The sequence below is a fragment of the Stomoxys calcitrans genome, chromosome 2, assembly GCF_963082655.1.
Source record: "Stomoxys calcitrans chromosome 2, idStoCalc2.1, whole genome shotgun sequence".
In the NCBI taxonomy this organism is placed as follows: Eukaryota; Metazoa; Arthropoda; class Insecta; order Diptera; family Muscidae; genus Stomoxys; species Stomoxys calcitrans.
In genome coordinates, this window is record NC_081553.1 from 199,037,969 (window position 1) to 199,053,259 (window position 15,291).

Below are 15,291 nucleotides of genomic sequence, written 5' to 3' on the forward strand. Positions count from 1 at the left end.
ATCTAGACATGTCCGTCCGTCTGTCTGTTGAAATCACGCTACAGTCTTCAAAAATAAAGCTATTGAGCTGAAACTTTGCACAGACTCTTTTTTTTGTCCATAAGAAGGTTAAGTTCGAAGATGGACTATATCTTGATATAGCCATCATATTGACCGATCGGCCGATTTAGGGTCGTATGCCAATAAAAGCCACATTTATTCTCCGATTTTGCTGAATTTGGTACTATGAGTTGTGTAAGGCCCTTCGACATCCTTCGTTAATTTGGCTAAGATCGATTCAGATTTGGATATAGCTGCCATATAGACCCATCATCCGATTTAGGGTCTTAGGCCCATAAAAGCCACATTTATTATCCGATTTTGCTGAAATTTGGGACAGTGAGTTGTGTTAGGCCCTGCGACATCCTTCTTTAATTTGGCTCAGATCGGTTCAGATTTGGATATAGCTGCCATATAGACCGATCCTCCGATTTAGGGTCTTAGGCCCATAAAAGCCACATTTATTATCCGATTATGCTGAAATTTGGGACAGTGAGTTGTCTTAGGCTCTTCGATAGCCCTCGTTAATTTTGGCCGGATCGGTCCAGATTTGGATATAGCTGCCATATAGACCGATCCGCGATTTAGGGTCTTAGGCCCATAAAAGCCACATTTATTATCCTATTTTGCTGAAATTTAGGACAGTGAGTTGTCTTAGGCCCTTCGATAGCCTTCATTAATTTTGACCGGATCGATCCAGATTTGGATATAGCTGCCATATAGACCGATCCTCCGATTTAGGGTCTTAGGCCCATAAAAGCCACATTTATTATCCGATTTTGCTGAAATTTGGGACAGTGAGTTGTGCTAGGGCCTTCGATAGCCTTCGTTAATTTGGCTCAGATCGGTTCAGATTTGGATATAGCTGCCATATAGACCGATCGCTCAATTTAATGTTCTGGGCCCATAAAATGCGCATTTACTGTCCGATGTTGCCGAAATTTGGGACAGAGAGTTAAGTTAAGCTCCTCTATATATTTCTGCAATTCGGTCTAGATCGATCAAGATTTGCACATAGCTGCCATACAGACCGATATCTCGATTCAAAGTCTTGGCCCCAAAAAAGGCGCATTTATAATCCAATTGAACAATGACTTGTACTTATTAGTATTTGGTCCAAATCGAATCATATTTCGATATAACTGCTATGGGACATAAGGTATGCAAATTTCACCTGATTTTGATGAAAGGTGGTTTACATATATACCCGAGGTGGTGGGTATCCAAAGTTCGGAACGGCCGAACTTAATGCATTTTTACTTGTTTCAAAATTACATATTCATAAAAATTTATGGAATTTCCACGATAAATTAAACAAAAAATTATCATCAAATGTTCATCTATTTATCAAAGGAATATCCTGATTATTTTTTTACACTTCATACCCACATAAAAATGTAAGCTTATTTTATTTCTCAGTGGTTAGTCAATATTTTTTGTATGCAAATATTTACAAATAAATATGGCCTTTCATTTATTTCTCCATAACTCACCTGAAAGTAAAATTGCCACAATATTCATCCAATTGACTGGAATCCATGTTGATGGGTTCATGAAATATGCCAATCTCAGATTTCATTGAATCCGTCAGATAATCGACGCCATCCAAAACATACTCCTCATCATTGTTGCTCTCTGGGGATGGTTCAGACCATATGAGAGTTTCACCCTCAATCTTCACATCGACAATGGGGAAATCGGACCTCATCAAACGGCTGCGGCAAAATACAACGCCCCCACAAAAAAAAGAGAAATATAGAAAATATTATATGAAAAGTTTTGTTTTTACCTTTCAACCTACACACAAGTTGTTAACTAAGCTGATGGCTTATAAAAGCAAATAAAACAAGTTTGGTTAATTGTTCTGTTTCTAGAACGCAGTTTATTGTGGGCACAGCTTCCATATTGAATGTGTCAAGAGCAATAGGGCATACAATATTAATAGAGTCACTGCTGAGATAACAAATATTTGTCCCATAAAGCCTTTCAGCAATTTCCTAGCAGAAAATAACAAAAAATTTGCTTTACACGTACGTATATAGCCTTTAGGTCACTCTAAATGGGATCGGAATACAACAAATTCAATAAAAACAAATTCCAATTGGCATATGTTTTTATGGGGATTGTTTTCTCTGTTAGGGTATTGTTGACCTGGTTTAAAATTCTTGTAATTTTGTTGTATTGTATCGGCTATAGGTCCATTAAAACACAAATATTTAAGGTTTTTTTCTTTTATTTTTCTCCAATATTTCGGTAGACTCCGTCTACCATTTTCAAGGCTAGTTGTATTTAAATAAAAAAACAGAAAAACACAAATTTTAGTAAAAACGAATCACACAATAAAAACAGAAAAACAATAATTTTTAAGAAACTTTAATTCCTATTACATTTAATGAGTTGTTACACGAACTATTGTCTGTTGGCAACTAAATGTTCTCTTCTGCTGTGCTTGTTGACTGTGTGGCGGTATACCTTCGCGCAGCTTTCTATATCTTTCTTGAAATTCATTCTCTCGTCAGGCGGTAAGTCGATGATATGCAACATCTCGAGAGTGAATCTTCGTCTGTAATTGTTCTCTTGAGCTAAGATGTCCACATCGTTGAGGTTTGGCTTATGACCAGTCAATGCACAGTGGGCTGCTAGTGCAGTTTTCTGCTCGATTGGTCTATTATTGGCTTTTTGGTCAGATTTATGTGCAGATAACCTAGTTTTCAATTTCGTCATGGTAGTGCCAATATATGCCATCGGGCATATATTGGACTTGTCGCCGTTACATCTAATTTTATATACCACGTTTGATTTCTCCTCATTTTTAATTTTACATTTTGTCTTGCTGAATAATTCATTCACAGTTTTGCCTGTTTTTAATGCGAGATGGTATTTGTCCTTGTCGTATAGATTTGATTTGCCAAATCTTTCGGAGAATCCTTGTATGTATGTTAGCGATTTATAAATTTTTCCTTTTGTAGGCTGCTCTCCGTCTATGATTTTTCCAAGACGTTCCTTGGCCTTGCCTAATAGTGAATTAATTGTCCAATTAGGGAAGTCGTTGGCTCTAAGAATTGCCTTTATTTTCCTCTCAGACTTTCATCCTGACAATGAGAGGAAAATAAAGGCAATTCTTAGAGCCAACGACTTCCCTAATTGGACAATTAATTCACTATTAGGCAAGGCCAAGGAACGTCTTGGAAAAATCATAGACGGAGAGCAGCCTACAAAAGGAAAAATTTATAAATCGCTAACATACATACAAGGATTCTCCGAAAGATTTGGCAAATCAAATCTATACGACAAGGACAAATACCATCTCGCATTAAAAACAGGCAAAACTGTGAATGAATTATTCAGCAAGACAAAATGTAAAATTAAAAATGAGGAGAAATCAAACGTGGTATATAAAATTAGATGTAACGGCGACAAGTCCAATATATGCCCGATGGCATATATTGGCACTACCATGACGAAATTGAAAACTAGGTTATCTGCACATAAATCTGACCAAAAAGCCAATAATAGACCAATCGAGCAGAAAACTGCACTAGCAGCCCACTGTGCATTGACTGGTCATAAGCCAAACCTCAACGATGTGGACATCTTAGCTCAAGAGAACAATTACAGACGAAGATTCACTCTCGAGATGTTGCATATCATCGACTTACCGCCTGACGAGAGAATGAATTTCAAGAAAGATATAGAAAGCTGCGCGAAGGTATACCGCCACACAGTCAACAAGCACAGCAGAAGAGAACATTTAGTTGCCAACAGACAATAGTTCGTGTAACAACTCATTAAATGTAATAGGAATTAAAGTTTCTTAAAAATTATTGTTTTTCTGTTTTTATTGTGTGATTCGTTTTTACTAAAATTTGTGTTTTTCTGTTTTTTTATTTAAATACAACTAGCCTTGAAAATGGTAGACGGAGTCTACCGAAATATTGGAGAAAAATAAAAGAAAAAAACCTTAAATATTTGTGTTTTAATGGACCTATAGCCGATACAATACAACAAAATTACGGGGATTGTTTTCATAAAATAGCACAAACAATCCCCGTAAATGAGATAAAAGCCCAGGGAGGAATTCAATTATACAAAAATCTTTGAAGATATAAACAAGTAAAAAGGCGTTAAGTTCGACCGGGTCGAACTTTGGAAACCCACCACCTCGTTATAATCCGGTGATAATGCATAATTTCTGCCCCCATAGCAACTTTATCGAAATATGGTCCGATTTGGAACAAATTCGACACGGACAAGACATTGTTCAATTTTGTAGAGCAAAATATTAGTCTTTACGGTAGCCATATAAAAAAAAATAGACCGATCTGAACCATATACGATACGAACATCGAAAAGCCTAACATAAGTCACTGTGTCAAATTTCAGCGAAATCGGATTATAAATGTGCTTTTTATGGGGTCAAGACTTTAAATCGAGAGATCGGTCTATATGGCAGCTATATCCAAATTTGAACCGATCTGGACCAAATTGAGGAGGGCTATCGTAGGGCCCAACACAACTCTCTGTCCCAAATGCGCCTTTTATGGGTCTAAAACCTTAAATCGAGAGATCGGTCGATATGGCAGCTATATCTAAATCTGGACCTATCTGTGCCATATTGCAGAAAGATGTCGAGGGGCCTAACACAACTCACTGTCCCAAATTTCGGCGACATCGGACAATAAATGCGCCTTTTATGGGCCCAACACTTTAAATCGAGAGATCGGTCAATATGGCAGTTATATCTAAATTGGAACCGATCTGGGCCAAATTGAAGTGGGATGTCGAAGGGCCTAACACAACTCACTGTCCTAAATTTCAGCAAAATAGGATAATAAATGTGGCTTTTATGGGCCTAAGACCCTTAATTGGCGGATCGGTCTATATGGGGGCTATATCAAGATAACGTCCAATTTAGCGCATCTTCGAACTTAACCTGCTTATGGACAAAAAAAGAACCTGTGCGAAGTTTTAGCTCAATAACTCTATTTTTAAAGACTGCAGCGTGATTTCAACAGGCAGACGGACGGACATGGCTAGATCTTAGATTTTTACGCTGATCAAGAATATATATACTTTATAGGGTCGGAAATGATTATTTCGATGTATTGAAAACGGAATGACAAAATGAAATCCCCCCATCTTTCGGTGGTGGGTACAAAAAATTTATTTTTGTAATAAAAATAGCTTTAGCAGGTCCTCCGCATTTGTGACAGAGTCAAAAGTGGATACAAATACCTCAAGTCACTTGCCGGCTACTGGCCTTAATGAAAAAACCTTAATGACTACAAAGCAAATGGGCTACCGGCGTTACACCATGTAGAGCACATGGAGTTTCGCTAGCTGAACCACAAGCAGTTGAATTAGATTCAGACCGGCCAGATTTTTGTCCGACGGACTGCGAGTTTAGTTCTCTAGTGAACCATCACCACAGGGAGACTAAGATCCTAGCTGTGCCAAGACACAATTATCTACTAAATCTGCTGGGCTGCAGCAGTAATGCTGATCACCATCTTGTAGATAGACGCACAGAGATGATAGGTCTCTGGTACATCGCTACATTCACGTGGAAACGGCAGAAGAAGTGGTGGACAGCTACCGATCGAATACCGCACCTTTCATGCCATTCTCTCCTAGGCAACGACTATTGAGTTGAATAATTTTATTGAAGTAAAAATACAAAGAACAAAAAAGTTTATGTACAATAGAAAAACTTAAATGCAAGGCCTACTTATAGAATTACAAATATTAATTGATTAAACACAAATACTTCAACACTTCCCCTTGTTTAAATAATTAATATTGAGAAGATTGATGAAGTGATGCAATCGAAGCTTTGGTAACGGCTTGGTCATCATGTCTGCAATTTGATATTCAGTTGAGATTTGTGATACCGAAACTTCGCCTTCAATTACCTTTTCACGAATGAAGAAGTGCTTTAAAGAAATATGCTTCGTTCTCTTGTGAAACTCAGGATTTTGAGATAATCGGATAGCAGCAGTGTTATCAATGTGTATTACTGGTACTTCATTATAATTAGTTAAGTCATTGAATAGGCTTTTCAACCACATCAATTCCTTAGCGGCCTCACTCGCTGCTATGATTTCAGCTTCGGTTGTTGAGGTAGATACGGTTGGCTGTCTTTGACTTATCCATGATATAGGACTGCCTGCATAACATGCCACTACTCCAGTTGTTGATCGTCCTGTGCTCGTACAGCCTCCATAATCTGCGTCACTGTAGCATTCCAATTTCTTTTCACCGTTCGTTTTGTAAATTATTCCATAGTCAAGGGTGCCAGCAATGTAACGAAGAACTCGCTTAAGTCTTTGTACATCTTCACTTGTAGGGGATTCCAGAGCTCTTGACAGAACACCAACACTAAATGCCAAATCTGGCCTAGTTCCCAACATTAAATACATTATTGCTCCAACTGCTTGACGATATGGAAAATCATTTGTTGATTTTTGAACTTCTACAACGGTAGCTATATTTTCCATCGGAGTTGATACTGCTCTACATTCAGAGAAGTTAAATTTCTCCAAAATTTTCTTAGCATATGACTTTTGACTTATCTTTACAGAATCATCCGACCTTTTAATTTCTAAACCAAGAAAGTAATCGGCATATTTTTGTGTAATTTTGAATTCGGCTTTAAGTTCATCTAGAAATATCTTCAAGTCTTTAAAATCCGACGCAGCAACTAAACCGTCATCTACATACAGAGCAAGAATTACTTTCTTTCCATGTTTTTCTCTTGTGTATAAACAACAATCAGCTGAGCTTGTCTTAAATCCCAGTTTGGTTAAAAAATTTCGCATTCTAGTATTCCAACACCTTGGTGCTTGCTTAAGACCATACAGACTTCTTTTTAGAAAACAAACTCGATTTGTTCCGTCATCAAATCCTTTTGGCTGTTTCATGAAAATAGTTTCGTCCAACTCTCCATAAAGGAAGGCAGTCGAAACATCGAACTGTGCTAAGTGTATATTTTCTGTAACTGCAACACTTAAGAGAGACCGAATTGTGGACATCCTTGCTACCGGACTAAAAGTTTGGTCATAATCAAGTCCTTTTGTTTGATTATACCCTTTAATGACTAGTCTCGCCTTGAAGGTATCCACACTGCCATCCGCTTTGGTTTTTACTTTGTAAACCCATTTTGATGGGAGAGCTTTAGCACCCTTCGGAAGTTCGGTAAGTACCCATGTTTTGTTTTCTATTAACGAGTTCATTTCCTTTTCCATGGCTGCTAACCACTCTGATCTTTGGTCGCCTTTAGTAGCTTCAGAATATGAATTTGGAGTTTCAATGCTATTAACAAACTCTTGGGAAATCATAGCCAATTCGTCATGAGTTGTTTTTGAAATTATTACTTTCCTATTTCTTAATTTCCTGTAATTGCAATTTTCTTCTTCAGATTCTTGTCTATCATTGCTTCCTGATAAAGCATCTTCAAACTCACTGTCAGATTTTTCATTTCTCTCTAAATTACCTTCAGGATTGTTGCTCGTAGGATCATAATTTTGTTCTTCTAAATTTGGTGAATCTTTGGCTAATTGATCATCTTGTGGTTCAATGTTTATATCCGGCTCTTCATTCTGAATTTCACCATCTTGAATTAAATCATTGAAACGTCTAATCTTTGACAAATCAATACGTTGTGCACCAGGATTTACGTTGGATTTTATTGGGCTTTTTTCTTCTAAGCGATTATTATTTGTTTTCTCCACAAATTTAACATCTCTCGAAACACGAACATCTTTCCTTTCTGGTATATAAATACGATATCGCTCGTCTCCATCATATCCTACCAGGTATCCCTTTTCAGCCTTTTTGTCCATTTTCTTTCGCTTTTGACTTGGAATGTGCATATAACATGTTGACGCAATGATTCGCAAATGTCGGATTCTAGGTTTCTTACCATACCATTTTTCGAATGGGCTAATATCCGCTTCAGATGACTTTCCTGTTCTGTTTAAAATATATATTGCTGATTTCACAAATTCACACCATAGTGATTCTGGAAATTCAATATCCTTATTTGCGTACTTGAAAGTCCTTGCCATTTCTACGATCGTTCTATTCTCTCTTTCAGCACACCCATTTTGCTGCGGGGTATATGGTGCAGTCAACTTATAAGTAACTCCATGCTGAGCAAGAATTTTTCTGACGTCATCGTTGTCAAATTCACCACCGTTGTCGCTGATTAACGTTTTTACAGTGTGACCTTGACATTTTGCGTGAATCAACATCTCTTTAAGCGAATCTTTCACTTCTGATTTTTGTTTTAAGAAATACCCATATCGGTATTTGGTATAATGATCTTTAAATACTACAAGGTACCTGTATCCTCTGAATGAAGGTGGAAAAGGGCCACATACATCTGTTGATACTATTTCCCCAGGTTCACTAGCAGCCTCACGTCTTCCAAAAGGTTTTCTAGAAGACTTTCCAAAAATGCATGGTTCACAATGTTCATTTGTATTCTTCACTGAAATTCCCATATCTTTTTGAAGCTTCATTTTAACATGACGATAGTCCTGATGTCCCCAGCGTTCGTGGTATAACTGTAACACCGATTTTTCTTCAAGCAGGGATGTAATCTGTGTGTGTGAATTTGGACGGACATTAAGCTTGTATAGTGATCCATTGATTTCTCGTTGACCATGTACCACAAGTTCTCCATCGATGTACATTTTGCATTCTTTTGTGGTAGATGTAAATTTGCTATTTGGATTTCTATCGTGTGCAGCTAAAATCGAAAAAAGGTTTCGAGATATGGTTGGAACATACCATACATCGTTTAGAGTTACAATTCTTTCCTTATTGTTGACTTTCGATAACATCTCTATTTTTCCCTTCCCAATGGCTTTTAAACACTCTTTTCCTGCAGACTGTATTGAATTGGGTTGTTCAAATTCTTCGTATTCCACAAAATACTTATCTGAATTGGTAACATGTTTTGTTGCACCGTTGTCGAACCACCATTCCAAACTTGAATCTGCGATGTTTACTTCATTTGACATCGCATGTAGTGCCACGTGTGTATGATTCTTAACTTGTTGTGACTTGGAAGGCTTGCCATCTGCAATCCACTTGCGACATTCTTTTATCCAATGGCCTTTCTTCTTACAGTAATGGCAAATACTGTCCTTTTTAGAACTAGCGTTCTTGATTTTGGAGTACTTCTCATTGATGACTAAAGCTTCTTGATCTCCAACATCACCAGGCTTCTTGAAGTTGCGTTCGTATAGGCAAAGCTGCATAATAAGTTCGTCTAAAGACTTATCCTCATCCCGAGTTATCATCATCCAACTCGATTTGAACATTTTGAACGATGATGGTAGCACATGCAGAATCTTGCAAATAAGAAGCAGTTCTGGAAGTTTCTGATTACCTTTTAATTCCAAACCCGCGTTAATTTCTGTCCACAGACTTTTAAGCTTCGAAATGTGCGTTGAAACATCCAAATTTTCAACCCACTCAAATGAGAAAAGTTCTGTGCACATCTTGAACAGCTGGTCCTTGGATGTTGCTTCAAATTGTTGGTGTAATGTTTCCCAAACATCTGCTGCCGATTCTTTGTCCATTACCTTCATATATATCTCATCAGATATGGTACTAGCAATAAGGGTTTTGGCGAGACCGTTCGTTTTCCTGTAAAACGCAGACCGAGTATTGTAATCTTTCACTACAGCTTCAGTTGCTCCCTCTTTTAAAGGTTCTGGCTTTGTAATTTTTCTTGAAACCACATCCAGAGCTCCTTCATAAAAATCTAGGAGATCTTTGACTTTTCTCTTCCAAATTGCCCAATCGCATTCTCCTGTTAACGGCTTGATGGTCTTGCAAAACTCCATGATTCTGACGTTCAAATTCTATTCACAAATTGAAAATTTTCTTTTTTTTTTTTTTTTCACAATTTTTCAATTTAATTTCTTATTTTTCTTTTTAAATGTCATGGAGGGCCCATAACCTATTGAGTTGAATAATTTTATTGAAGTAAAAATACAAAGAACAAAAAAGTTTATGTACAATAGAAAAACTTAAATGCAAGGCCTACTTATAGAATTACAAATATTAATTGATTAAACACAAATACTTCAACAACGACCAGCGGGGCATAGCTTTGGCAGAGAAAATTGAAGGCTCCACGGACTAGGACACAACTTGACAGGCGTTCCCATGATCTCCGGAGTAGCCTGGCAAGCCATCATTTCTCTGGGTTCAGACCACCTCTTCATAATTCTCACCGGCCGATCATCCGAGCTCAGGACGTTTATCAATCGGATGAAGGCCGATTGGGTCGGCTTCAGAGAGCACACTAATCGTCGCATCAATGAGCTGGTACACCCCCCAAATGGATTATTTACCAAGAGGAAATTGCGAGACATCTTTAATGCAGCAGCCGCTCGTTTTATACCAACAGGTCGAATACCCCAAGTCCGGCCCAATTTCCCGGCGCAGACAAATGTCATGATGAGCGATATAAATCTGGAAATCAACGGTGGAGCCCAAAGAAGCGCAGAGGTTGGCATTTCCGCCTATGACGCTAAACGTCTGGGCTCATATCCTGGCGAGAACATCAGATAAGATTTTTAGCGGAGCTTATCCTCAACTAACGCTGGCGACATTTGTGAGTTACCTTGCCTTATAAAAACTTCTCCCCAGAAAGGTGTCGCACTGAGGCATGCCGTTCAGACTCGGCTATAAAAAGGAGGCCCCTTATCAATGAGATTAAACTTGAGTCGGACAGCTCCCTTTTATATGTAAGAAGTTTGCCCCTATTCCTAAATCGAATTTTCATGGGCAAAATTGCATATTTGCAATAAACATAAGCGGAATTTGTAGCTGTAAAACTTGAAGCAATGTAACTCAGGAACAAGTTTAGTTAAGCTGTGGTCTACTATTAAGTCAAACTTGAATACCGGAAGAAGCGATGGCAGGACCTCAGTTACTTTTGACGGGGACTGTGACTGTCCCGAACAGATGCGCCACTTTATTCAAACGTCAATTTATAGACCATCCCAAGAATGAGAGCCTTTCGTCGTATCCGTGGTCTCCGAAACGATGATCAGCCATTACAATTAACCGGGGATGAAGTTACGAATATCATCCGTGGCGCCAAGTCTTCCAAACGTTTGAAGCCATCTGGAGTCGAGTACCTTATAACTGTCCGTAACCTTTCTTTGGAAACTCTTAGAATACCCGATGACTGGAAAATGGGTAGAGCGATCCCGGTACTGAAGCCTGAAAAGCATCCGAGCAAAGGGAGTCGTAAAGACCGATCTTCTTTCTCTCAGCAGTAGTCAAGATGTTTGAGCGACTACTCCTCCGGTACCTCGTTGAAGAATCTCCACTCGCCTGGCATCAACATGGATTTCGAAGACTGCAAAGCACAGAACTGCTTTGCATGCCATCACCGCACACATATGCCATGGCTTCAATCAGCCCAGGCCATGTGATAAGATGTTCCCCGTGGCACTGGACCTATCGAAAGCATTCGACACAGTCAGCCAGGCCAAACTATTTATTTTATGACATCGCCAATACGGCCTTAAACGCTGGTTTATCGAATTAACTGTCGACAGTAGTGTGTGGAACTTAGAGATAAGTAGTCGGAAACCCTTAGACGGCAACAAAGAGATCCCCAAGGCGGGGTGATATCTCCGGCACTCTTTAACCTCTACAACTATACCACCTCCTCCAGACAGCATTGAGATCGTATCATATGCGGACGATTGTACGAACATGGTAGCATATGCTGATGACTTGGGTATTGCGGTTAGGTGAAAGTTTCCCAGCAATTTTAGAGAAACACTTCAGAAAGCTCTACATGCGACAGCAAAGTGGGCTATCGAAAGTGGTCTAGGCGTAATTCCGTGCAAGAGTGTAGTAGTTCTTTTCTGCAGGAGATGCAAGTTACCTACAGTAACATCTGTCTCCTTGGGAGAAGAGAATGTTCCATTTACTGAAAGCGCAAAATACCTGGGTGTTTTGCTGTACAGGAAATTGAACTTCAAATCCAAAATTTTGGAAAGGTCAAGAAAGGCAACTCATGCCCTATACACATGCAAGAGAACCATAGGCAATAGTTTGGGGTTTAGACCGCGTGTCATGCATTGGGTTAATACTGCAGTTGTCAGACCTATAATTATATATGGTGTGGCGGTCTGGTGGACGGCCCTTCAAAAGTCCACCCACTGCTCAATACTTAAACGGATCCAAAGGATAGCATGTTTGCGCATCACAGCCGCAACTGAGCACTACACCACCGGCTAGGTTCAGGAAGCTCTCTCATTGATCATGTGGCGGCTACGAACACTGTGTTATCCTTGATTCAATATCCGATGTTCAAGGCAGTGTGGATTACATCCCAGCTGAGCCGATTTTTGATAAAAAATTACTGTACCACTATAACTGATAGAACCGATTGCAACTACGATATCCCTGGTACTCTAAAGATCTAGAACTGATCATATCGAAAAGGTTACCCGACCACTACAGTGTGTATCAAGCGGAGATCCTTCTAATTATGGACGTGATGGAATAGCTAAGATATAATGGCATTACGACGATTAGCATAAATATCGTAAAGCGGACGAGATTGCGAGACTAGCAACTACCCTACACATTCCAGGGATACTGGGATCTGTGGGATGCCTCTAGCGCCATGTAAGCTAAGTTGTCAGGACCAGATCCGAAGGACAACGAATGATAGATGGTCACAAAGAGGGCGCTGTGAGCATTCCAAAACTATGTGGCCTCATTTAGACTTGAAGAGGTCTACCACTTTGCTGTCATTGGCTAGAAAAGATGTCTTAGTCATTGTGTCCGTCATGACATGTCACTGTCTAATCGGAAAACATGCTAACCGAATGAAGGTTGCCAGCAACGACTTTTGTAGAAGCTGTGAAGACATCGAAGAAGAAAATACTATAGAATACCTTCTGTGTGTGTGTCACGCACTACAGTCAGAAGGAGTTCCACTTTAAGTTCTCATTTCTTTGAGAACCTGTCTGATTTAGCGGATGTGAACATTCGAAAGTTATTGGGATTTTTAAAGCGATATGGATGGTTTAAGTGTAGGAACTAGAAGGCATCTTTCTTCTTCTGTTCCTGTGGTATCACAGTGGACGAAAACGTCTAAGTGAGTCTGATGGATGACTGGCACTTAAACCTAACCAAACCTAACCATTGTCCGAACCGGTCCATAACCTGATATGGCTCCAATAGCATGGCAATGTTTATCCATTATCCTTTGTTTGTCTTTAAAGAGATACTGGACAAAGAACCTGACAAAGTAGACCCATAGTGGAGGGTATATAGGATTCGGCACGGACGAAATCAACACGCTTGTATTCTGATTTTCAATGGCATAAAGACAGTTTCAATGTTTGATACATGAGCGACCGTCGCCTAAGCTCTTAACTCGAACTTTGTCATCCAAGTAGGCTTCGAATACATTAGGTTAACTGATAGCAGTCCTCTGACCTTCACGGCCAAATCGTCTGTCCTTTCATTCCTTCCTTCGCTACTACGGCCCGGCAACCAAACAATACGGATCGTGCCAACCTCAATGAAAGTGTTAATCTCCTTAGCACACTCCCAGACTGTTTGTGACTTTACCGCCCTGGTTGTTATGCCCATGATGGCCAGTTAATGTTCACACGCGACGTCCTAGCGTTAACACCATACCACCTAACGCATTCCGAGATCGCCCGGATCTCTGCCTGTAGAACCATATTATGGTCAGACCGTCGGAAACAGATCTTATTCCCATGGTCCTCAATGTAAACAACCAGGCCTATTCTGTCCTTCAGATTTGTTCCATTCGGTTAGCACCAACTTCCAATTGCAATTCCAGAGTTTTTTCAATCCACTACCGCAAGTGTCGTCTCAGGTAGCCGATCCGAAACCTCTCCTATTCCAACCAGTTCTTATATCGGTAGCTCGATTAAACCGCGATGTTATGACCAGCTCCTGTCCTCCATCTATTATCCCGCTGCCTAAAGTCTCATAGCCGCTGCGTCTGCCTCATACTTAATCTATATATCTATGTGCCTACGACCGTTCCACAGGCAGCAGAGCTTCCCGCTCGACCGCAAGTGTCGAGTCAGGTAGCTGATCCGAAACCTCTTCCATTCCAACCAGTTTTCCTATCGGTAGCTCAATAAAACCGCGATGTTATGACCTGCTTCTGTCTTCCATCTATTATCTCATCGCCTAAAGTCTCATAGCCGATGATTCTGCCTCATACTTAATTTATATGTCTCTGGGCCTACGACTGTTCCGCAGGCAGCATACTTAACCTACATGTCTATGGGCCGGATATCAAGAATAGTCTCATATTCCTGGGACCACTTCGGTGAATTTGAATGCGAACAGGAATACGCCACAGGGTGGGGTTTTTTCGTCAATGCCATGACATTTGTACTTTATTGAATTTTGAGGAGACTTGAGACGCAAGGGATCAGGATTTGCTCTTGTGCTGACGATACCTACACATGATTATTCTGACCACCCTGTCTGGGGTTATGAACACTTTTGTTCGGGTCACAGCTTCATGGGCTACTGAGTGTGGTCTATTGCCAGTTAGACTTCCCACGAGAAGGAAGAAAATGCCTGAGTTCAGCCTGCCGAAGCTGCAAGAGACAGTTTTGGAGCTGTCTAAGTCGGAAAGAGGCCTTGGCGTTATACTGCACGGTTAGTTTCTGTGAGGCTTGTATAGGGGCTCTTGGATAATAAAGGATTTCGTGATTTTCTATTTGAACGAGAAGCTCGTTGGTAACAGATGGGGTTTGCGATCTAAACTGATGCACCACGTGTGCTGGGCGGTCGTGCCCTACGTGTACTGGGCGGTGGTGTACTGGTCAGTGATGTACTGGTCAGTGGTGTACTGGGCGGTGGTATACTGGGCGATGATGTACTGGGCGTTGGTGTACTGGGCGGTGGTGCGTACGCGTCGAATGTGTGCGATCTGGATATTCAGCGCAATTAGATCAAAAATTTGCCTTTATGGGCTAATCGGGGTGTACCAATCTTGGGGCTTTATAGATTGTGATTGAGAAAAAACTCACATGTCTCTCCGTCTGTCTGTATGTGTCATTTATATGAAAATCAATTTGTGTTTGTTTCTTTCTTTGTTTCTTTGTGTGTTCCTTATAGACTCCGAAACGGCTGAACCGATCTTGTTCCCTAAAAATAAAAATTTGGTATCCAAATTTCAGATTGGGTATCTAGGGGGGCCGCCCC

The 15,291-nt window shown here is 40.0% G+C and overlaps 1 protein-coding gene across 5 annotated transcripts in view; it reads right to left on the reverse strand.

The window, feature by feature from the left end:
* Positions 1-15,291, reverse strand: part of LOC106082845 (lutropin-choriogonadotropic hormone receptor) — a 178,418-nt gene that overhangs the window by 16,660 nt on the left and 146,467 nt on the right. For all 5 annotated transcript variants that reach the window (XM_059362421.1, XM_013245576.2, XM_013245577.2 and 2 more), the window contains one exon: positions 1,533-1,754. In XM_059362421.1, coding sequence (XP_059218404.1) covers positions 1,533-1,754 — 222 coding nt within the window. The remainder of the gene's footprint in view (positions 1-1,532; positions 1,755-15,291) is intronic.